General features: G+C 43.4%; 1 protein-coding gene across 6 annotated transcripts in view; it reads left to right on the top strand.

Annotated features, from left to right (window-relative positions):
• BBS9 (Bardet-Biedl syndrome 9) overlaps positions 1 to 25,891 on the top strand; it is a 482,129-nt gene that overhangs the window by 422,506 nt on the left and 33,732 nt on the right. For 3 of the 6 annotated variants that reach the window (XM_090050217.1, XM_090050216.1, XM_090050215.1), the window contains exon 23: positions 13,980 to 14,092. The exons of the other annotated variants lie outside the window; for them this stretch is intronic. In XM_090050217.1, the coding sequence (XP_089906343.1) occupies positions 13,980 to 14,047 (68 nt within the window). In that variant the 3' untranslated portion in view covers positions 14,048 to 14,092. The remainder of the gene's footprint in view (positions 1 to 13,979; positions 14,093 to 25,891) is intronic. 6 annotated transcript variants of the gene reach the window in all.

The raw sequence follows: 25,891 nt of genomic DNA, 5'->3' as shown, positions 1-25,891 counted from the left end.
AAGGAAGTGCAGCGTGGGTAGATACTAAGTTATGGCTATTAATGATGACCATATAATATTTTCACTGCTTTATTATAATGAACTAATTAACAATGCATTTGGTTTGCACAACAAAAGCATTTGTGGTTACTGGAAAAATGGGATCTCTGACCAACAAGATTAAATTGTCATCACTTCAGACATAGGATAGTTACAGGCATATATAAACAATTATTAACCATGGCATCTGAGAACAAATAACATAGGCCAGTTGCAAACAACATTTGTTCTAAAAGAAGGTGTCTATTCCCTGCAGGCCTCCAAAGTGCAAAGCCAATTCACTTGAAATGTTATGGTAACAGGGATTATAGATTAAATCACACTATGTTATGGTATCAGGGATTATAGATTAAATCACACTATAATCTAATAGTTTAAAAACAGCCATAATATTTTTAAATGTATATTGTAAAAGATGCAATGCAGTTTCAACTTCATGCAGCTTCTCTGGAATTGGAAGGCATCTTCCATAAATCAGCCATTAACTGGTCTGTAGTAATCCCAGTCATTCTTACAAGGATCTATTTATTAGTAATGTGTGCACATATTAGCTAACTAAATTATATAAAATAAGTGGTGTTACAATAAACCTCTCAATTTTTATTGCTATGAGTTTAGGATAACTAAATTCTGAAGTTCTCACCCTATTTTGCTTTCTTTACTATTTTGTGTTGGGCATAGCCCAGGGGAGCGCAATTCTTTTGGGCAGAGGGCTGCTTAATGAGGTTTGGTAAACTGTTGAGGGCCACATGGGTAGCCCCGCTCCTCAACAGATGCCCGCCCCCTGGCCACCATCTTGGGGCCCAAGCTCCGCATTGCTGCTTTCCAGGACCATGGGCTCTGCACTGCTGCCAGCCTCACACTCTGCTCCTGCCCAGCTGCAGCCCTGTCCACACTCCCATTCCCTACCTAGTGCCCAGTGGGAATGGGACAACGGGGAAGCCTTCAGCCGCAGCCCTGACTTGTGCTAGCAGGGCTGGCCCTTCAGCCCATGAGGGTGGGAGCAAGGCATAATAGGATATGTTGGGGATGGGTGTAGGTGACTTGCCACCACCCTCATGGGTGGAAAACCTGGGTAAGGCAGTTCGTTAGGAGGCTCCGTAGCCTGGAAGAAAGTGCCTGGTAGGCCGAATGCAGCCTGCAAGTTGTATTTTGCCCGACCCTGGTACATCCCACGACCCTACACTGAAGATAGTTGTTATAAACATTAATCTCCTTCATGAAAGCAGGTAGCTGAAACAATAGCAAGTCCAAAACACAGACACATGACATTATCTAAAACAAGGGTGCATATGAAGAATATCTGGGGAGAGGGTTTTTGTGGGATTTCTTTTTTTGCAAGTCAGCAGGTATGTTTAGAAAGCAAAATAAAGGTGTGCATATAGCGTAGATAGGGAGACCTGTGCTAGTTTAATCTACCTTGCATGAGTAACAATAATAATGATATGATGGTATAAGCGAGCCACCCTATCTGGGACACCTAGAGTCTGTTGCATCCCTATTATGCTATAATGGGTGTTATACCAGGCAAGGAGACTAAGACATGGTTGTCCTAAACTAAAAGCAAGTTTATTGAACCTTAACAGATACACCTCTAATTAGAATTGAAGCAACATTAGTAGTTAAAAATGTGAGGTTTGTAACTAGTCAAAGCTCATCACCCCATAATGCTGTGAACGCAACTTCACTAGTTGATCTGGCCATGAAGTCTTGTCTGGGGCTTCTGTTCCCACATCTGTTGAAACTGGATCTTGGATCAGTGATAGGATCTCTTCCAGCTTTCTTCGGGAGTGTTCCAAAGGGTACACTCTTTCACCTCTCTTTATATACCATAGAGCTTGCATTTCTTAATACATAAAATTAGTTTAAGCCTTCCTCCTAATGCATATTAGTAATCTTGCTTCTGTTTGCCAAGTATGGTTACCTTTACCTGGAATTTTCTATTGTGAGGCAATCTTTTCTTTCTTAGGTGTGGGTAGGTTTTGCTCTGACTTCCTCTTTTGCCCAGGTTATATTTTTTCGATTTAGTTAGCCAATATTTTCCATCTTCTCCTTTCACTGGGTACGTGTCTTGAACACAGTTCAAGTTAAGCATGCAGCTTGAACTAAGCACAAAGGTCAAACCCAGGCTTGAAGGCCTTTGGGTCTCAAGAGGTCCCTGGTAGACGGTTCCCTGAGTTGCTTACTTACAGAATCATAGAGAAATAGGGCCAGGGGTCATCTAATCCAACCCCCTGCCTGAGGCAGGATCATCTCTATCCAAACCATTTTGCACAAACTGTAATCTAAACTCTACGTAAAACTACTGTCAAACCTGACGCAACATAAACCTAGCACCTTAACCTGCCACAGGTAGCATGGGAACCACAGCAACCAACATCCTGCTCCTAAGAAATATTATTCATATATGCTGAAGAGATCCTGTGTAGAAGGACACGCACCCCACTACAGAGGAAGGCAAACCCCCCCCCCCCAGTCTGTACCAATCTGGTCATGGGGTAAAATTCCTTTCTGACCCCAAGTATGATGATCTACTTGCCCCTGAGCGGAGGGGCAAGACCCTTTCACCTCTGGCTTTGGTCCCAGCAGGAGCAACTGGCACACAAGCTGCCAGTTGAAGTCCCCAGCCTTGGCTGTAGCCAACACCCAATGACTCTGGGAAGGTTTAAAAACACCCTGACACATATAACAGAAAAGGGAGGTGGGGCACAGGAGAAACCAGCAAAGCCCAGAAGCACATAAAATATCCATGACAGAAAATAAGCATAGCCAATGCCTAGAACATCTCTGACCAGTGGTTGTCCAGCCTCTTCTTGAATACTTCCAGTGATGGAGGATCCACAACTTCCCTTGGTAGTCTATTCCACTGCCTCTCTGTTCTAACAGTGAAGATGTTTTTCCAGATGTTGAATCTGAACTTGCTTTGCTGCAGCTTCAGCCCAGGCCCACATCCTCCTCTCTGCAATAAGGGAGAAAAGGTGCTTTCCCTCTTCCCTTTGGCAGCCCTTTAGGTATTTGAAGACTGCTATCATGTCCTCTCTTAAGTGCCTTTTCTACAAGCTGAACATGCCTATCTCCTTCAGCCTCCCCTTGTATGACTTGCTTTCCAAGCCCTTTATCATCTTTGTTGCATGCCTCTGGAGCCTCTCGACTTTCTCCATGTTCTTTTTAACATGTGGAACCCAAAACTGCACACACTACTCCAGATGAAGCCTAACAGGTGCTGAGTAGGGAGGCACTTGCACCTCCCGGGTCTTGCACCTAATATGTCTATTAATGCATCCTAAAACTGAAAGTATCTTTTGTGCAGCTGTATCACACTGCAAACTTGTATCGAGTCTGTGATCTACTAAGACTCCCAACTTCTTTTCCATAGAGCTGCCATCCAATCAGGTGTCCCCCATTTTGTATCTGTGTGTCTTATTATTCCTCCTGAGGTGTAGCACCTTACTTGCTTCAAGGACTTAAAGAAAAAGTTCCCGGATGCTGCATCCTGGCATTGTAGAAATGGGAGGGTGTCTGGCCCACTGCACCCACCCTAGTTCTGCTGATGTGCATACATATGTGCATAAACAAGTAGTACTCAACCTTTTGGCTCCACAGTCCAGATGAGTGGCATGGGGTCCATCTGCAGAACTGATCTGGCCTTGGGGCCTTTCACCTCCCCCTCCCTGACCTGTGTACTGGGATTGAGCCTTCGGGTCCTGGCACTGCCCCTTCCTGCTCCGTGTGCATCAGGATTGAGACCTGGCAGCCCATGCCACCCGCTGCATGTTACGATTTGGTCCTTGGGGCCCAGTGCCACTCTCTCTGACCCCTTCCTGCTGAGATTAGGTCCCAGGAGGCCCAGCATGGGCAACTGGTGCCTCCTGAGTCTGGGGCGACACCAGATTGGCTGCTGGGACCCCCCCTTCCCCCCAGCAATCAAGCCAGCGAGAAAACCAAAAGTGCACTTCTGCTGGTACTTCTGGTTTTGCAGTTGGGTTTCCAGGGGGTGCACAGCCAATCTCAGGGGGTGCATGTGAACCTGCATGCACCCCCTACACATCACAAATGGGGCCCAGTACCGCTCACTTCTGCTCCTGTGCACCTTGATTGGGTTCTGGGGCCCAGTGCCCACCCCCCCCATGCATCAGGATAGGTGCTGAAGGGGTGGGGGGTTGGTTATGCCCTCTCCCACATGCTACATTTGGACTGAGCAAGCCTGGCAGCCCCTCTCCCACCTTCCTAATGCCCCCCCCATTCAACCCTGTACACTGGGATCAGGATCTTCCAGATGCAGTGCTCAGTGCCCTGGGTCCCTCATGTATCTGGAGATTTGGCAGTAGGGGAAGGGTGACACCATTCTTCTGCTAGTAAATTTCCAGACCCATGGGGAGTCGCACAGGGCCATATGCCACATCTGGCCTATGGACTGGACATTGAGCACCGGTGGCATAAACTATAGATTCTTTGAAAATGTGGTATATACATTTCTGTTTGGAGATACCAGGAATATGGAAAAAAAACAACCTAGGCATTTCAGTGAACTGTTTTTTCAGGGCTTGTGTACATGGGGGCACTTCAGGAAAGATAAGGCAAATCAACTGAAGGTATGAAGTCAGTGCAAAAATGCTGTATGCAAAACCCCTTAGATCATACTGCTTTACTCCTAAATGTGAGCATCTCCACTGGGTGTAAGGTACAATAATGTACACACATTGACTTCACACCTATAGCCAAAATTATCCTTAAGGACTGATTCCACTGAACCAAAGGTTGTATTTCCATTCACTTCAGTGGTAGTTGGCATGACCCCTACAAAGACTTTATAGAGTCTAAACAATTGTTTCTAATTCTAGCGGGAGGAAAAAATGCTGTACAGTCATAAAGCTTTAAAATCCAGTCTCCCCTGTAAATGTTCTTATTTTGCAGAGGGAAGTGTACTTTCAAGACAATGGAATTTGAAAGCTTTGTAAATAATTCTGTGTCTAGGGGTTAGTCCTTTGTTCAGCAAATGCTTGAGTACATGCCTAAATTTAAGCATGAGTAAGCCAGTTTGTCAACGAGACTAACCACGTGCTAAAGTTAAGCATGCACTGACTAGAGTGCAGTCAGAGAGACTCACAGGTCTTGGGGTTTCAGTAAATTCAGTGTCATGAGACTCTGTCCTAAGAAGATTCCCAAGCAACATAAAGTTTAAAAATGGTTAAAGTCTTTATTTTAAATACTGCTAAACCAATAGTTAATAATGTAAGAAAATGTTGCCAATATAAAAGTGGCTTTTAAATTTAAAAGTGAATGCAAGTAACAGCTATTGTTTTTTAAGATATAACTGCACCATCCTGTTTTTGGAAATTGAAAATGTATTTTTCCTTCTGTTTTATATAGGAATGGAATTATTAATACATGAAAACAAAAATACAAAAGTACAAAATTGAATTGACAGATGCTGGTGTTTAGATGTTTGTGCACTCAGCCATTGTCTAATTTTTGCCATGCTAAAATTTAATTTTATTTATTTTGCTACACTTTTTCAGCATTGATATTTTTCATATTGTTCATTTAGGGGAAAAGAAACTGTGTGGAGTTACACCTTCATCCATAGGAAATCTAAGAGATGCCAGCACCTTTTTATTTTATTTTTTCTTTTTAAAAAATTTGCATTTTCCTCTTATGTATGTAGTTTGTTAACACAAAGATCTAAACCTTTCTTGGGTTGAAATTCCTGATTCTGGAATCTGGATCTGTATGGCTGTATCAAAGCCAACTTTACTCACAACTGAGCTTTAGACTATCAAATTAAATATGACATCAGCCTGATAGAATTATTACTCTAAAAGGTGAATACTGTGCTGCTTTATGATTTTCAGCTTAATTTGTCTTTGTTCATGTAACTAAAAGTGTTCAACAAACTACAGAGTAGGGAGTAATTTTGCACTGTCCAGACAACATGATCTTATCTGGGCCTCATTATCCATCCTGTCGAGATCACAGATATCAACAGTATTTTCCTTTGAAAGGCAGAAAAAGATGCTGTATTCACAAAAGCATCTTTGGTATTTTCTAGATGGCTAAAATACAGTTGCTGTATGGAAGGGATTGATCCTGTGACTTAAATGTATGTGCATCAAAACTGGTGTTTCCAGCTTCTGAATCAAATAGGATTTGACATGGAGAAGAGGAAGCCTATTGACTTTAAATTTTACTCTCATTTATTTGGAAAGTGGACTGTAAAACTTGTTCAAAAACAAATAAAGGAGCCCACATGGAGAATAGTTTGGAAGATTCTTGAAGAATTTTATTAGTTTGAAAGGTTCATGGATCTAATCTGAATCTGTAGAATTTGTTCTTGTAAAATTTATATATGTGTTTTCCTCATTAGTGATTTGTGTTTCAAGTAAGAAAAAAAGAAACGGGCACCCTTTTTTTAAGTACTGGAAATATAAAAATGCAGGCCTCACTTCCCAAAAGCTGTAGTGGCTCAGGTGAATAATAACCTATGCAATATGTATTTCCATTAGAGTATTTCTCCTTCACCCTTTGCAGTTTTTAATACCTTTCTCTGCTCTATTTTCCTTCTGTACAGTGTTTGTTTGTTTTTCTCAGCAAAGGTAGAGCAAATTCTTCATATATGATATTTTAGTTAGATAAACATTAGATATCAAGACATGGCAGGCACCTTAAAATATCATGGACAAAATTGACTGACTTGCCTGATGTGGCATTTCATTTTTCCAAATGGAAGATAGGCCCTGGCACCAGGTAGGGCAGAGGCTGGTTACTCCTCTGAGCAGGAAAACTGGGGCACCAAGGGTTGGGGACAGGGGGAGAGAACGAATGCACAGAGGAGCAAACCTGGTGCTAGGGACATCTTCCAAGGCAGCCCCCAGGCACCCCCAACCCCCTGTACCTGTTTGCCTACCCGGAGGAGCAAACAACCTCTCCCCTCCCCAAGCTCTCTCCTCCCCCTGTTCCTTTTACAACCCCTCAAGCTTTGCAGCAGCAATCAGAGGCCTTGGGAGCAAGGCCTCTGCTGCTGCAATTAAACCTGACCCTAAGCCTGCCCCCTCAGCCAGTAGGAGGATGTGGAGCGGTGCCATGATCTGGGCACAAAAATGTTGGCCCCCGCCATGATCAGGCCATGGCATTAGTGAGCTGGGCCCACAACTTAAACAAGGCGCTATACATGATGATGTTTCTATTATTGACTTTGTTGCCATCTCTTAGACTTCTTGTGATTTTTGACGTATTTGATGCTTCATGTAAAGCCCAAACTTCTGGGGACAACCAATTAAAGCCTCAGAAAGCAGGGGCAAATGATAACAAAGCAGAATTTATGATTTTTTAAACTTGTTTTTAAGGCAATCTTGTGATATTTTTTGGTGGAGGGTATAGGGGAGTAATTTGTGATATTTGAAATTGTGGGTGTGGAAATACTATGGGATTTTTTTTTTTTTTTTACAGTTGTTTAGTCAACCTGATTAAGCATTCATGCGGATTACCAGGTGAAGTAGTAGATTCTCCATTTCTTGTAGTTTTATGTCAAGACTGGATTCCGTTCTGGAAGGCACTTTAGCAAAATGAAAGTTATCTATTAGTCAAATGATCTTATCAATACAGAAGTGTAACTATCAAGGTTTGTGTCCTGGGGAAAACCCTGCCGGAGAGCTGGGGTTAGGAAGCAGGGGCAGTCAGAGTCCCTGGCCACTGCTGTTGAGGTGGGTCTGCCTGCCCCAGCTGTTCCTGTTGTTGCAGCAGTGGCTTGGGGCTGTTGTTCTTGCCATGACATGGACTCCCTGTGGGGCCACCATTCTCTGCTAAGCTGGCGCCCAGGGTTGGTGCCTCACTTGCTCACCCCATGTTACACGACTGCAGGGGGGTTACTAGATGAAATGTAGTGACCTGTGATATGCAGTTGGCCATACTACATGCTCTTAATAGTCCCTTCCTGCTTGCACTCTGTGGAACTGAACTCAGGATGATCATAGGACTTTCTGTCTCCCACCTCACAGAGCTTTAGAGGCTTACTTTTGTCATGTTGGCTTTCATAAACACGCCAGTCCTGTTTTTTCCCCCCTCCTTGTACATCATATTTCTCATGATTTCTTGCATTGGCATGGGTCCAAGTCCAGCTGTTTGGAGTTATATGATCGTTTTATTTGGTGTGAAGGATACATGTTAAAGTTTTTGGGTTTTTTGCAGTGACGATTTGAATTCATGGCTGTAGCCATTGGACCGGGTGGTCCCAGAGGAACGGGTCAGGCAAGAACTTCAAACAGTAGGTTTAACTAACTGAAGAGAGAATTATAATTTTTCTAACTCCTTTAGAATTGAGGATCTGTTATGTGTGTGAATTGTGTATCAGCCTGCCCGATAGGCTGAATAGAAGTTGATTTTGAGGAGCACCCAATTTTTGTGTGTCTGATATAATGGTATTTTAGTTCAGTATCTTTCAGCCCCATTTAAACCTAGGGTATCAGGTCCATAGGGGCCCCAGATAAAACTAGGTCCTTGTTCACTGCTAGAGTATCTGAGTTCAGAAAAGAGGTTCTCCTCCTTTATCCGCTGCCAGGATTTCTGGGGCCCATATCATTAGCTGTATCTGTTTGTTTCAATAATGTTGCTGCCTTTTCAGTTCTTTACAATTTTAAAGCCACTGTCTTTATTCAAATATACCTTTATTATCGAAAGTGAAATAATTTCACTACTAAAAAACACTGAGCATCTTTTAATTTTTGAATGCTTAAATAAGCACAGTCTGAATGAATTCTTTCAGTTACAGTATCAAGGATCATAAGGAAATTCACGATTAATCCAGTGACATTAGCAACTCTGCTCCAATAGGGTATGCTTTATTCATAGGCATTTGATGTTTGTCATACTTTCAAAGAATATGTGTTCTTTTGAGTATCCCTACAGGTAGGTAACCCTTTTTTAACCTTTAAATACAGTATGACTGTAACACAGACCACTTCATCCAGGGCACAAGTAATCTAGCAACAAAAATGCCTGTGTTACAAGGTCTGAGTTCAAATGTTCAGGGGTGGAATTGGATGTAATGGTATATCAGTGAAAAAAATAAGCCTGTGGTGAAGTTGGAACCCCAGTGCCAAAGCACAACATATAATTGGGCCTAATTTTTTCCATATGTATCAACAAAAACAGCCCTTGCTTCCATGAGAGATGAAAGCTTCCTTTTTTATCATATTTTTATTTTGTATATAATTCTAAACTCTTTACAATTTCTTAGGCTTTCTAGAGAAAACATGCCTGGATTTAGGGGGACGTGAGCTGTCACCATAGATTCATATTTATATTTTTAACACGATAGCTTTTTTGGGCATGAGAGGTGGGTGGATATGTATCATTTCCCTCCCCTATCACAAGAGAACTTTTTAATTAAAAATGCATACAATTATTTTGAATCATCCAGACAGTAGTGGAATTGATTCAGATGCCTAATTAGAAATAAGTAAGCTGTTGGAATTACTGTCATAAATCTTAATAAAGTCAACCAATTATTTAAGCATGTTTTAGAAAGTGTTAAAATACTTTACTTTTTCATAGATTCATAGATTTAGGGTCGGAAGGGACCTTGCAGATCTTTAGTCCAACCCCCTGCCCTGAGCAGGAGAGAGAAGTGGGCTTAAATGACCCCAGCTAGGTAATCGTCAAGCATCCTCTTAACGACCCCCAAGGTAGGAGCCAGCACCACTTCCCTTGGAAGTTGGTTCCAGATCCTAGCCACCCTGACTGTGAAGTAGCGCCTTCTAATGTCTAGTCTGAGCCTACTCTCTAACAACTTATGGCCATTATTCCTTGTTACTCCGGGAGGCGCTCAGGGAAACAAGATCTCTCCCATTCCCCGCTGGTCTCCCCTAGGAAGTTTATAGATGGCCACCAGGTCCCCCCCTCAGCCTTCTCTTGTGGAGGCTGAACAGGTTCAGGTCTCGTAGCCTCTCCTCGTAGGGCCTGCCCTGTTGTCCCCTGATCATGCGAGCTGCCCTCCTCTAGACCCTCTCAATGCTGTCCACATCCCTCCTGAAGTGCGGCGCCCAGAACTGGATGCAGTACTCCAACTGCGGCCTGACCAGTGTTACATAGAGGGGAAAGATCACCTCCTGGGCCCTGCTTGTGATGCATCTGTGGATGCACGACAAGGTGGAGTTAGCCCTACTGACCATGTCCTCACATTGGCAGCCCGTATTCATCTTGGAATCGATACTGACTCCAAGATCTCTTCCTGCTACTGTTCTTTTGAGAAGGGAGTTCCCCAGCCTATAGGTATGCTGCTGGTTCTTACTGCCCAAGTGCAGCGCTCTGCACTTGTCAGTATTGAATCCCGTCCTATTCTCATTTGCCCACCCCTGTAACCTGTCCAGGTCCAGCTGTATCCTGTCCCTCCTTTCTATCATGCCCACCTCACCCCAAATCTTGGTGTCGTCCACGAATTTAAACAGGGTGCTTTTCACCCCCTTGTCCAAGTCGCTAATAAACAAATTGAACAGTGCAGGCCCAAGGACCAATCCCTGTGGAACTCCACTACTCACATCCCTCCAGGTCGAATATGACCTGTCCACCACCACTCTCTGAGTGCGGCCCCTCAGATAATTTGCGACCCATCTGACTGTGTAGGCATCAATGCCACAGTCACCTAGCTTTTTAATGAGAATAGGGTGGGAGACAGTGTCAAAGGCCTTCCTGAAGAAAGACTACATCTACTGTGACACCTGTGTCCAATGATCTTTTGACCTGATTGTAGGAGGCAGTCAGGTTGATCTGACAGGACCTGCCCCTAATGAGCTGTAATTCCCAACTGCCACTTCCAGCCATATAGGACCAGGGTTACAGTTGTGAGAAAAAAAAGGTCCATTCACCCACTTCATATCTGACACATTATTAAATTGCTGTGCTGGTTTCCACCAGCTCCTGCCACCAGATGATACCTTTGAACTCAGGATATATACCCTGGCCCCTCCTATTCTCTCATGTCCAATGAAATGTACTCATGTACAAATGATTAATTCTCTGCTATTACTTCTTTCATTGTCACCACTGATTTTACTTGCTGCCTTTGTCCCTGTATGACAAACATATGTGTCACCAGGTCCCCTGCCTTCAACCTGTAGTCTCAGTCTTTCTCTGTGTCTGTTCTATTGTCACACTTTCTCTTCAGTTCTCTCTCTCCTTTTATCTGTGATCCCCTTATTCTAACTTATTGTCCTTCTTCCTCTTCCTCCACTGTTTGTGATGCTGATTTATTGCACCTTATTTAAGATTATCTTTTAAGGTCTTTGGCAAGAAGTTTGTAAATATAAACCCAGCCCTATAGAGGACAAAGCTCGCACTGACATCAGTGAAGCAATCAGTCCAGTCCTTAAGGCCACGTCCAGATGAATGTGGACATTTTGTTCCCCAGGAACAACTAGCAGTGGCGCATCTTGTGCTGCCAGTAGTTGTCCCTGGGGAGCGCCTGTGCCACACACTCTCTGGCATGCAGCAGGCTACCTCAGGTGGGGTAGAGGCATAGGCGGAGGGAGAAAAAAATTTGGGGGGGAAAACCTGAGTGTATGTATGCACGCGCATGGATACACCCTCCCCCCCAGGCAGAAAAGTCTGCAGGGGAAGAAGCGGGGGCGGGAGGAGGGGTGAGGGGAGGGGTGGGCAGGGATCAGGAGGGAGCCAAGCTGAGCTGGGCCCTGGATCAGGATCTGGGCTGGGCTGTGCCCGTGTGGTCACCCCTTCCTCTGCACCCGGGGTAGTTGCCTGGCACTGGCACACCCCATGCCAACGAATCCACCGGCTCCAGCTCCCTCCCTACACCAGCCCCGGCCCCACACTGCCTGGAGGGGAGGGGGCCTAGAGCTGGGGGTCAGAGCAGAGCCAGCATTGGCTACACTGCTGAGCTGGAGGGGATAGACCCCCAGGAACTCCTGTGCCTGCTCCACCCTGAGTCATCGTTTTTCTTAATAATAATGAATATAATAGCACTAATGCTGCTACTGTTGCTGCTGGGGCAGGTGCTGCCCAGCTGGGGTGGGGCAGGGTGCAGGATGAAGCCATGGCTTATCTGGGGGGCCTGGGGAAGGGGTGGCAGCTCCTGGGGGGGTACGTGCCCCTGGATCTGTGCGGGGCAGGGCATGCTGCTGCTGCGGGTTGGAGCTGGGGCAGCTCTGGGCTCTTCCTGGAGGGGGCGCTGGCCCATGCTGTGCTTGGGGCAGGTGGCACTGGGAAGGAGGTTGGGGGGGCTATGGTGTATTTTGGGGTGGCCTGAGCAGCCTCCCCTCTGCCTCCATAGCACTCTTCTAGCACTGCCACCACTGCCCCAAGTGCAGCCTGGCCCAGCCTGCAGTGGCTGCCTGCCCTGTCCTGTGCAGATCTGGGGGTGTGCGCCCCATGCCTCCCGGGTGCACGTAGCAGCAGGAACTTTACTCTTCATACAAGCCACTCACAGCTCAGTCCTGCACCTCACCCTGGCTGTGCAGCACCTGCCCTTCCCCTAGCCCCAGCCCCACTCGCACTTCACCCCTGCTGCAGCCTCTGGAACCCCTTAGCTGGGCTGACTTGAGGCCCTACCACTGCCCTTCTGCCACCTATGGGTAGGGGAGCCTGGATTCAGGACTGGGCTGACCCCAGCAGCCTTACCTGGGTTCCTGGGGACCTCCTAGGGCTACAGCAGCAGCGATCTTGTTGCTTAGAACCTGACTGGTTGCTGGAGTGTGGCTCTGGCCAGCCAGGCTCTGGTTTTAAGCAGCACATGCTGCTTCTGCCTGCACTGCTCCACATTTTTTTTGCATGGGTTTTTTTGACCCCTGGATATCCAGAGGTCAAGCGCCTCCCCCCCCCCCCCAACACACACACACACTGCTTCCTTGCAACATGGAGAAGAGCTGAATGTGTGGTGTGTGGTGCCACAGACATTTCTGCAGTGCTACGTACCACACTTCTGTGCTTGTCTGGATGTGGCCTAGTTGTCTGTAAAATCCCTTGCATGCTTTGAGCATTACATAGAAACAATTTTGACTGTATACTGATCTAACACCGAAGAAAAAATGTATTTTTGGCATATTAACATCTCTGTATAGTTTAATGATTGACATATGACTACTATTGGCTTAAAAAAATTATCACAACTATGCATATTGCTTTGATTACCAAGATTTTAGAATGTCTGATCATATAAGATGAATAACAAGCGTCAGATGTTCACATAATTAACCCAATAGAAATCAAGGGAATAATTCTTAGTAGCACCTTGTAACAAAGGGTTCATACTTTTATGCTGATGGAAAATGACATAAAGATGCCGTTAAGCCAGTCAGTATTTGTATTAGTAAGTGACCAAAACTGTGTCAAAGCATGTACATACACTATAATCACTTGCATTTGTAACTGCTTCCTCTGACTTCCTGGCAAAGTATCAGCATTAGGAAATTGTGACTAATGGTAAGAAGAAAGAACACTAAAACACTTATCTTAACTGGCAGCGTATCACTAAGATCGTCATAGGTGCCAAAGAAAAAATAAAATAGGGTGTGATTAACCCAAATAAGATAAAATATGAATGAAGCAGTTTCTTTGAAATGTTAGTGAAAGTGACAGAAAGGCCCCCATGGAGTTTGGTTTTATTACTGATTATTTTTTATTGCATTTGTTAGGCACATGCACAGTGTATGCGCTCATTTCATAAAGAGAAAATTTGTTACATGTAGGTCCAAGACATGGAGGGGTAAGGGAGTCCTTATAATGTTCAGCTGTTTCAATTTTTGGATATTATTACTCTTTTCAGATTTAATATTACTGGATAAAATTTGCCTTCTTTGTTCCCTTATTTAAAAACGTGGATTTTTATATATTTTTATTTTCCTTGATTAGTTATGGTGTCTGATTATATAAGATTTCCTTTTTTCCAACAATATGACAGTCCATTGTTTTTTAAGGAATTTTTATTATTTCAGACAAATGGTTTCGAGAATGGCAGTATTTCAAGATTGTGAAGCTGCTGCTGCTGGTAATGGCGCTGTGATAATTAAGCTGTCCACAGTCTTCCTTTTGGTGAAACTGAGACAAGGTAGTTATGATTTCATCAAAGGCTTTGTTTAGGCTCTGCAGAACTGTCTCCTAACAAACCAAGATCCTGAAGATCTTCACTTCGCATTTCCATCGTCGACTACATATTCAACATATTTCATCTTTGTCCATCTAGTAACAAAACTAGTCATCATCCTAGTACTCCTTGTTGACAGACTAGGCAATTTGTCCTTCTAGTATAGTGAAACCGGCAGTCAGAGGCATCTTAACCAGCTGTAAACAGGCATGGAGATCCCAAAGACAGGACCTATATTCTCTGTGAAAGTTCTTTTTTTGCATGGACATTTATATAAGAAAGCATCAAACATTCAATATCAACCTGAACCTTGAACCAAATTACAGTTCTTTTTAAAAAGTGTAAATTTTCTTTTTTTTTCTTTGATTCATTCAGTAACTTATTTACATCTTTACAGTCTTTAAACAGGCAATTGGTTGGATCTCCTTAGCTCAGTGGGACTGCTCATGTGCTCAAACTGAGCACTTGCATTATTGAAGTCAGTGATTCAGAATGTCTTGCATAGTTTCTTTTATAGGCCAGAAAATTGTATGAGGACAAGAGATTTTTATACAGTTATCTCCAGATTTAAAGAGAAATTTCACTGAAAGTTTGAGCCTCTATGAAACACAGGTTTCACAGAAAGATGAGACAGACTAGCATCTTCACATAAGGATACTAAAGTGTATAACTCATCAGGTCCTTGTTCCTTCTGAGAGGTGCTAATTCACTTTGATTTCAGTGGTACTTATGGACACTCAGAACCCTACAAGTTTAGGCTCTTTTATTATAGCTGCTGGTTTCTCCCACTGTAATAACTACTTTGTTCTTTCAATTTTGCCAATTCAGGTAGGGGCAAGTAGCCCAGGGCACGCAGTTAGTGAGGGCCAATAAATAAAGGATATGTTCTTCTTTAAAACTCATCTACTCTGTGATGGCTACAAAACACTTCACAATGGAGCCAGCTGGTGAATTGTGCCTTTTCCTTATTATATTAATTACAACAGTCTTATCACTGTGCATGATCTGTCTGTTATCTGCTTGTTGTCTCATCACTGCATAGATTGTAAACTCCCTGGTTGTATAGCTTTTCATGTTGATGAGTAGGGAGGGAATAAAATAGGTCCTAAATTGTCTTTCTTGTAGGAAAAAGCAATTTAGTTTGAATTAAAAGAGTGAGATTGGTAATTTGGAAATGTTCAGAGCAGGAATGTGTTCAAATTAAGTTTATAGTCAGACCATAGAAGATAAGCTGAGGACATTTTTCCAAATGAACGCACCATGCTGACTAAATAAGGAGACCCTGAATTTAAGATGGCTCTCCAATAATTAGATTCCATACATGGAAAACTTATAAATTTGTTATAATTTTTGAGGTATAGAATCTAATTATTGCAGGGTTGCCTTGAATTTGTCCCCCTCTCACTGCTACAGCAGGGAAAGCAAATCTGGGAGAGGGTGGCATCAAGTAGCCCCTTTGCCCTCTTCTCCCCCCCCCCCAGTTTTTCTCTCTGCAGCCCCTTCCATTTCTCCTTGTTGTCAGACCCTGCACTACCTTAGCATATGGAAATGAGGAACAAATTTGAAAACAATGACCTCAAAATTAAACATAACTATAGTATTTTGCATATGGTACCCATAGACTTAGTTAAACCAGAATTGATACGTTACATTTTTTTTTAAACCACTGCAAGTTTTGGCACAGTTACTCCATAAACACACTTTTACATAGCACTTTGGCACATATTTATATATACTGCAAGCTATTTATTTTTATATATATATATATATATATATATATATATAGTTTCAAGAGCCAAATCAATTCTAGATTCGATTGGGCAAAGGCAAATAGTTGAGTTCCAACATTCAACTGAGCAGACCTCAATCATCAAGTCTATGTGGCTCTACCACTGGGGCAAGTATCCTTCCTCCCAGATCTAGGAAAAATCCTATGTGCAAGCCCCAGGTCTGAAGTCCTTGGGATTCAGATGCCCCCAGTCTCTAGGGGTGCACCAATAGAGATTTTTGGTGCTGATACTGATATTTAAGGAGGCATATTAGCCGATACTGATCCGATTTCCAATACAGCTGCCTCCAGCTGTCAAGTCCGGTGTGGTGGAAGGGGAGGGAATGGGGGGGCCGATCAATGCCCGGGGGGGCAGGGGCTGGAGCTGTGGCTCATGTGGGGGGAGGCAGCTCCTGCCACTGCTTGCACCCTGGCTAGGCATGGGGGGACGTATGCCCCCTGGATCTGTGTGGAGCGGGGCAGGCTGCAGCCGGGGCTGCACAGGGCTTTTCTCAGCAGGCGCTGGGCTCCGAGTAGGCACCGGTGGAACAGGGAAGATGCTGCATCAACTCTCCACTCCCAGCAGTGCCACAGCCAGCCACCTGGTACAGCCGACTCAACTCCCCACTTCCACTCGCGCCCCGGGAAGAGCCGGAGCTGCGCCGGGCAGCTGGCTGCAACTTTTTGAGGCCCCATTTGGTGGTGTCTGCCAGACATTTAAGGCTGGGAGCGAGTCTTGCAATGGGTGTGTGGCTTTGAAACTGTCTTTAGAGTCTTAAAGATCGGTAAGTTTGATGATGTACATATATATTATATATTTCCCCTGCAAAAAAAAATCTGGTAAGTTCCCATCAGCATCCTGGTGCTGGGAGTTTCCCCAAATGCAGAGGACTCAGTTGCACACTTTTGTGGTAATCGGGGGCTGCTTTCTTCTTTCTCCCTAGTTTGCTCCCTGGCCTTTTGATTTAGAGCAAGCAAGACTAGGGGGCATTCAAACCCCAGGATCCCTTGGCCCAGAGCTTGCATGTAGGATGTCAGCCACAGATTTGGAGCCCAAGACAGATGAGTCTTGGAAATAGGATACTTGCCAGGTGGTAGAGCCACATGGACTTGAACGACTGAGCTCCACTCAGTTGAAACTTCGAACTTGACTACTAAGTTTTGCCCAATAGCATTCAGAACTGATTTGGCCCTTGAAACAAAAACAAAAAAAATTGATCTCTCTGCCTTTTTGGTTAAGATTAAATGTAGCATTTTTGGCACTAAAGGGAGGGTGTCAGGGCTGACTGGCCTTCCTGGTGTTGGCTTGGTATTGCAGTACCTCCAGGCCCAGTGCCAGTTCCCTGTGGAGGGAACACCCTCCCCTCCCTTTTGTTTTGTTTTGTTTTTTAAGGGCCACACCAAAAAAAAATTAAAGAAAAAGGTTCCCATCAACATGTTTGCTCAATATGGACCATGTGTTTTATAGTCATGCTTGTTGCTGGTTGAATTTAATCATCTTCATAGCTGGTTTCCATTACTGAGCACATGCTGTTTTTGGCAGCAATTTAATGACAGCCATTGTATTTAATGAGGTTTCCTGGTATATGAATGTAAGACAAGGGGCTTTTTTCTCCCCACAGATTGAAGGAAAAAAACCTTGTCTTGTATTCGAGTAAATACGGTACTGTTTTTAAGAATGTGGAGTATTAAGTAAAAGTTAAAAGGTTTAAGCAAAGAAGTGAAAAGAGACACAACTGTAGAGCTTGGGTAAGACAGAATGTGAGTGTCAAACAAAGTATTGCATACAGTTTTACCTATGTGAAAAGACATCAAAGAGCTAAAACCTTGAAAAGGGAATATAGCTAGTAGGCAAATGTTACCAAGCAGTGAGTCAGAAAGAGTCCTAATGGCTATTTGAGATAAAGAAAGAAGTAACATTGGTTAGTGAGAAAAGCATGAGACAGGCAAATCATTTTGTCTTTCTTCCTCCCACTGTCTTAGACTTTCCATCCGTAAAATGGATATAATCTATTTGCCTTGAGGGAAAAGAGTTTGTCGTAGGATGGGGATGTGGTAAAGTTCAGTGGGGTTGTGGTAAAGTTGAAGTGGCATATGCTTTGATATCTTTGGATAAAAGGCATTGTACAAAAATGTTCATATTAAAGTACAAAAGCATAGGCTGTTCAGAATGTTCAGATTCAGGTATTGGGAATAGCTTTGGAAAACAAATGTAATTCTGGGCAAGGAACACATATTAGTTTAAAAGAAGAGAAACATAGAAAGTGAAAAGTTAAAGCAAAGGACAACAAGATTAATGCAGTAATTCTTAGTTACTCAAACTGTTTGTGCTGCTTAGGAAAGAAAGGTAAGAATGAATTTCATTGAAATGTTTATAGTCCTGAAAGGAACTGAAAGAGTAGATGCTTGTAAGGCTTTCTGTGCTAAAATCCAAGAAAAAAGGGACCATGAAAAACTTTTTCTTTTTTCCCAGATGGTTATTAATACTACACAGTTTCCAGAATGTAAACAACAGAGAAACAAATGGATATAATTAGTTTTTGAAAAAAAGATGGATGGGTATTTGAAAGAAAATTTGTAGCGGATATGTGCTAACTTAAATGAGGGGAGTGTCTTAAATACGTTTTCCTAGTTTCCTTCCCTTCTAGTGTGTCCTGTCTTTCTATGAATGGAATTTTCTGTACAGATGTTTTGCAGTCCATAGTGGCAGAGAGCACAGCAAAATAAAAGATGTGCCAGGATGTGGTAGAGACACAAATTGTACCAGGGCGTTCACGCCAAAACAATATATTCCTCAACCACTATAGCAATCACACCCATGTTCCACCCCTAAAGTTGCATCCAAGTAGTCATGTTTCTGGATCAGTAATACAAATAAGTAGAGATGTTTTAGTTTTGTGTGCGAATTGATACTTTGAAATGTCTTGCTTTATACGTGGTATTGTTGTGCTTGATATTACTGTGATACTAACCTGTGCTGAAAGAGGAATCAAATGTCTTCAGTGTATATAGTCATATACTCTCTACAGTCAGTATATTAGGCATAAATATGTATATGTAAACTATAGTTACACTAGGTATTAGGGCTGTGCAAAGCTTTGGTCACTGATTTGTTTTGGCGGAGATTCGGCCCAGTTTGGTGGTTGAATTGCTGAATCTGAATCAAATCAGGAGGGTCCTTTAATCCCTCCAAATTGAGTCCGAACCCTCTGAGAGATTCAGAACAATTCGGCGATTCAGTCATAGACACAGTGTGAAACCTTTTTTCTAAATACCTCAAGGTACCAGGTGGCTCATGAATGCTGAGATGGTGAGGTGGATACAGCATCCCACAGGAGCGCGCGGGGGGGAGCGTTCCCAGCACGTTTGGCAGCCGACCCAGAAGTGGACCAGAAGCACTTCCGGTCCACTTCTGGGTCTGCCGGGGAGTGTGCTGTGGCACACCCCAGCGCCCCCCCGGCTCAGTGACTGGTGCCTCCTGTGTCTGGGGGAGTACTCAGGGTCCCCCTGTAGCCAATTGCCAAGGGGGTGCAGGGGGCCTCCCCCAGCATGCTTAGTGGTGGACCCGGAAGTGGACCAGAAGTACTACCCCAGAAGTACTTCCAGTCCACTTCTGGGTTCACTGCTAAGCATGTGGGTCCCCCCCCACACTCCTGTAGGACACTTCATCCACGCCAGCATCACAGTGTTCATAAGCCGCACCTGGTACCTCGAGGTATGTAGAAAAAACATTTAAAGCTGTGACTGTGGTCAGTTTGCTGGTTTTCTGAGTCAGCATTCAATCTTCAGATTTGGCTTCGACCGAATCAAATCAGGACAGTGATCCAAATCAATTAATCAAATCACTGTCCCTGATTCAGGCCAAATCTGAATTGAATAGGGCTCATTTCGCACACCCCTACTAGGTATATGTAAGGCAAGGGTTAGGATTTCTTTTTGTTTGACTGAAATCCTTCTCTATTTGTATATAAATTATCCTGTAACAAAGGCAAAGCAGGATTGTCAGGAATAAAAGCAGTTTCCCATATCAGTGCTTTTCTACTTTGAAATTGATGTGATATCCTCAAGCACATAGCATCAATGTAAACAGCCTTGGCTTGCAATGAATAGAGTGGTGATGAAGTGATGTACCTGCATTGGTCAAGCAACTACAGACTTTTGTAGGTCTTTTTCCTCAATACCAGCCTCAGAAAGAAATAACTAGAGATAAGCAAATCTCAAACGAATTGCAAGTTCAGCTTATGTAATATTTTGCTGTTTAGGATTTATGTTGCTTCGGCTTGCAAATTAGGCTGGGTGTTTCATGAGAACAAGCTTTTTCATGATATTTCTGGGATTTAATTACCTTATGTTTGATATGACTTTAACACGCTGTAACATGAATTTATAATCGGCGTTCTATGTTTATGATTCTTATAAACATGTCTAGCTTCAGTTAGGTGGCATATAAGAGACCACCCTCTATTTCATCGTAATGGAATCCTGTTGATAGTGACTTCTAGAATTGCTGCACTAAAATCAGCAACAGGTTTTAAAAATCGAGGTCTCATCAGGTGTTTCATAATTAAAAATTTTCCATGAAGCAGTTCCACATCTCAGTTATAGTGTTTTGTATTGTTTGCAAAAACAAGAAGACAGAACAATATCGATAATAAATTTGGATCTCATTTTAAGGGTTTTTCAATTATGAAGGTTAAAAACATAATTATTAAAATTAGATGTTACATACTGGAGGCCAGTTCTTTAGTAAAAATGGATTCTGCTGTGAATTCTGCACTGTGGGACAGAGAAGACACAGGACCCTGGCTCCTAAGGAGTTAGTCATGGTGCCTATGTAGCTGGTCAGAGAAACACATAAGGCTGTAACAGTGAAGTCCAACATGGGCACAGATGTGGTCAAGGGCATGAGGCAGTTAGATGTTTTTTCATCTGGTAGTTCTTCCAATTGAAGATGCAATTAAGAAGTAAAGAGGTATTTGATAATGCAAAACAAACAAACAGAAATAGCCTGACTGAAATCCTAACTGAAACTTTTGCTTTGAGGGAGGATTTATGTAAGTTTTTAGTTTATCCAAATAGCTTCACCCATCTTTAGAAATGCTAATAGTACTTCAGCTTTCTATAGTACCTTTCATCTGAGAACCTCAAAGCATTTTACAGACATTAATTTAATTAAGTTTCACAGGGCTCCTGTGAGCTCAGTAATGTTTAAATAAGGATCATTTCACCCAGCACTGAAATGGAGCCACCCTTGGGGTGGAATGTGGGAAATATTTAACAGTGCGTAGCAACACTACACAACAGTTCAGGAGAAAAAGTGAAGAAGAAACAACTGTATTGAACTGAAACTGGAGGGGTAATTTAGTTAGGCAGCGTGAATTACTTCTGTTGGGATTTATTCATTATACCAAAATGAACACCATTCCTCTTAATTGTACAGAGTACCATCCAATCTTTGATTAGAGCAAGCAGTTAGGAACTTGCTTTTAGGTTTTGCATGTTTGTGCAAACAAGAAATAGCTTACAAGAGTGCTGTGAAGCTTAATTAAATGAAATGATTACTTCCTGTAAACCCAGTCCCTTTTGCCAGCATACCTCAATATGGGTTTGATACTGATTCAAAGAGAATCATGTTACCTATGTCTTATCAGTTGTGTGTTCAACGGGACTTAGTATTATCTTGGAAGTGTGCCATACTAGTACTGGGCCAGCTCAGCCCTTCTGAGCTTGTGAGGTCTGATGGGATCACAGCACAAGGTAGCATTACCCTCTCAAATTGCTTCACATTGCCAGAAAGAATAGACTGCAGTTTCTGGTGGCTTATTTAGCTTTCACGTTCAAAGCTGAATTAATCAATCCTGTATATGAATTAACCTTTATGGCAGTCTTAAACCCATAGTAAAGCAGCTTGTGATTCTTTTGAGTACTACAAAATACAAAAGCACATTTTGGTAAGTGTTTTCCTTTTAGGGGCATAATTTGTAGTAATCCTAACTATCACCATATATTCCAATAGCTTTGTCATGATTCAGAAACTTTAGTGAGGTGGGGAGGGCAAAAGAGAATTAGGCCTGTGGCAATCGCTGCTTCCTTCAGGAATATGAATTCATAGGTCAGCAACACAGCACTTTTGAAACCTGCTGTAAGCATCGGGAAATGTACTGTAAATAAGTCTCATTATTTTATACATGAAAAAAAATGATGTGCAAGTCCAGTTTCTCTAGATTTCATTTAGGTTTGTTTGTATTTTTACATTTCATTTTAGTAATCCATCAATTTGGTGGGCAAGTAAACAAACAAAAGTATTCCTCCGTTTTACCTTTCCATAGAGAGATTTTTTAAAATTAATTTAGTGTCTTTTTTTAATAACTCATGGAAAACTGTTGTCATGTAAATGTATACTGTAGGTGATATAAGGGGAAATGGTATTCTGTTCATAATCAGGGTGACCACTTGGTTTTCCATTGCAAGCCTAGTTTGGACCGTCTTCTTTCTCAACAGTTTCTCTACAACTAAACCAGTCTACCCAAAATTTTGTCTCCATATTTTTGTTAGGGGAAGTGTGAAGAAAATGAGACAAAGTACTGCCAAGTATGAGGATTAGTTAAATGTCATCCATGATCATTTATGTGCATGTCTGTCTTTGGTTATTAATACCATTTGTTTTTATAAGCATTGTAATAGGCATTGTGAATTAGATCATACATTTACTAGCAGGAACTTGGCATATGGTGAGAAGTTATCTCTGGAAAGGTGTGACAAAGCAATCAAGAGGCATCTGCACTGAATAACTTACACCTGCTAAACAATGGGCTTTCCTATCCCTGCAAACACCCTGTTGGGGTTAAGGAATTTGACAAGAACACCTGACAGGGAGAACTACAATTTTCTGCAGCTGACCAAATGGGGACAGATGTTTTAAAAGACATGCTTTTCATTTAGCTTTAAATTCATGAATAGTCCCATGGAAAACTATTCCCGTGGAAAACAATGGAATTGTGCTTACAGTTAAGCATGAGTATAGGAGCTTTGCTGGATCATTGTCATTTACCTAGGAACAAGCTAATTTACTAAAATTTTGAAACTAGCAATGATAATGAAGTGTTGTCAGTGCTCCAGTGTAGACTGGTCAGTTGGTTTGGGATAATCAGGGACATAGAAAACAAGGCGATATCATCCTCCACACGTCACTCCTCACCGAGCTGAAAGTTTCCTATGATGTTTTCAAGATCCGCATGGACTCCACTGAAGCTTTGTCAAGAGCTGCACATACTGAATTTCATAGATTCATAGATTGTTAGGGGCTGGAAGGGACCTTGTAGATCATCAGGTCCAGTCCCCCTGCATTAGGCAGGAAAAGACAACTGGGGTCAAGTGACCTCCAGAGAGGTGACTGTCCAGTCTCCTTTTGAACATGTCCAGGGTAGGTGACTGCACCACCACTGGAAGGAATTTATTCCACCGTCTGGACACCCTGACTGTGAAGGAGTTTTTCCTGAAATTGAGCCTGAAGCGGCCTTCCAGGAGTCTGTATCCATTGCTCCTGGTATTCCCCAGCAGTGCCCTGGTGAACAGCTGTTCACCGAGTTCTTGATGTACTCCCCTGATGTAGCGGTAACCTGCTACCAAGTCCCCTCTCGGCCTTCTCTTCCGTAGGCTGAAGAGGCCCAAGTCCCTCAGCCTCTCCTCGTATGGCTTGTCTTACAAGTCCCTGATCATATGGGTGGCTCTTCTCCGGACCCTCTCAACTTTTTCCATGTCCTTGTTGAAATGCAGTGCCCAGAACTGGACGCAGTACTCCAGCTACGGTCTCACCAGTGCGGAGTACAGTGGGAGTATCACTTCCTTAGTTTTGCATGAGATGCAACGGTTAATGCATGCTAGCATGTTGTTTGCCGTGCTGGCCACAGCATCGTACTGCCAGTTCATGTTCACGAGATGGTCAGTCACTACCCCTAGGTCCCTTTCAGCCGTGGTATGAGTCAAATTGCTGCCACTGAGCCTGTAGGTATGTTGGGGATTGTTTGCCCCCAGATGGAGCACCTTACACTTCTGAGTGTTGAATTTCATCTGGTTCTGGATCATCCAGCTCTCCAGCCTGTCCAGGTCTACCTGTATCTGCATCCTATTTTCTGGCATGGCCATACTCCCCCATGACCTGGTGTTGTCCGCAAACTTGGCCAGCGAGCTTTTCAGCCCCATGTCCAAATCATTGATAAAGATGTTGAAAAGCACCAGTCCAAGCATGAACCCCTGAGGAATACCACTGGCCACTCCTTACCATCACAACACTGATCTGTTCATGAGAACTCTATCTACCATGCAGCCAGTTTTCTACCCACTGAACTGTTGAGCAGTTAAGCCCACAATCATCCAATTTTTCCACAAGGATATCATGGGATACTAGATCAAAAGCCTTTTGGAAGTATACATATATAATGTCGACCTTCTCTTCCATGCCCAGGTGGCAAAAGACCTATTTGTAGAAGGAGATGAGATTGGTAAGACACAAGCTACCCATGATGAAGCCATGGCTGTCGTTCAGAATCTTACCCTTAACAAGTGTATCGCACATAGATTCTTTTAATGAGTTTTTCCAGGATTTTCCCTGGAATGGAGGTTAGGCTGATTGGCCTATAGTTGCCTGGGTCCTCCTTCTTCCTCTTCTTGAAGATGGACACAATGTTGCCCTCTTCCATTCCTCAGGGATCTCCCCTGTGTGCCATGATTTCTGAAAGAGTTTTGCCAGGAGTTTCACAATGACCTCAGCCAGCTCCATCAGCATTCTCAGGTGAAGTCCATCTGGTCCTGCTGACTTATAAATTTCTAGCTTTTCTAGTTGGCTTTGCACCAACTCAGCATCCACAGTGGGAAGGCTGTCATTCCCACCATTCCCCCTGTGATCCTTATCTTGCTTGTCTTTCCCCTTGATCCAGTGAAATACTGAAGCAAAGCGGGCATTCAGGAGTTCAGTTTTTTCCTGAGTGTCCGTTACCAGCTGTCCTGAGGTGTTAAGCAGGGGTCCCACACCTCCATTTGTTTTCCTTCTGCTCCCTACATACCTAAAGAAGGACTTCTTATTGTCTTTGACTCCCTTGGCTAACTTCAACTCAGTCGCCACCTTAGCTTTCCTAATCATTTCCCTACAAGTGCAGACTGCTGTTGTATAGTTCTCCTTGAGGACTGTCCCTAGCTTCCACTGTGTGTATGCCTCTTTTTTCTTTTTCAAGAGGACCACAATGTTCCTATTGAGCCAGGAGGGCTTGCCAGCCCTTCTGCTACCTTTGTCTTCATGGGAACACTTTTCTTTTGTGCTTCAAGGATCATGTCCTTAAGGAATGACTAGTTTTCATGCACCCCATTCACCTTGTGTCCCTGTCCTGCATTGCCTCCCGTACTAATGCCCTGAGCCTGTTGAAGTCAGTATTTTTGAAGTCCAGGACTTCAATCCTGCTGGTTGATTTGTCAACTTTATGGCAGACAATGAACCTAATGAGCTCATGTTTGCTGTTGCCCAGGCTACCCTCAATGTTCAAGCCACACACCACATTATCTCCTTTGGCCAAGACCAAGTCTAGGAGAGTGGTATCTCTGGTTGGCCCTTTCACTTTTGGGTCAGAAAGAGCTCCTTGATTACAGTTGAGAAGCTGCATTACCGATCTGTCCTAGCTGAGTGTTTCTCCCAATCTATGTCTGGGTAATTGAAGTCACCCATGACAACCAAGTCCCTTGCACGTGCGGCCTCTGTCAGTTCTCAAGAGAACTCCATATCAAGATCCTCCCCTTGGCTCAGTGGCTTAGGTCTCTCTCACCTTGCCCCAGCCTGCCAACCCCTCCTGCCCAAGCTTGATCCAGTGGGTTTCAAGCTGCTTATCTTTGGAGACAATGTCAGTCTTCAGAGAGGTGTACTGCTCCCTCCCATAGAGAGCTACCCCTAGGCCTTTTCTCTCTGCTCAGTCCCTTCTGTGCAGTATATAGCTCTCTATGGCTATGTT

This window comes from Crocodylus siamensis, chromosome 5 (assembly GCF_052110815.1).
Source record: "Crocodylus siamensis isolate JL-2025a chromosome 5, ASM5211081v1, whole genome shotgun sequence".
Lineage (NCBI taxonomy): Eukaryota > Metazoa > Chordata > Crocodylia > Crocodylidae > Crocodylus > Crocodylus siamensis.
The sequence above is the reverse complement of the archived record's forward strand: the minus strand, read 5'-3'. Positions and strand labels throughout refer to the sequence as shown.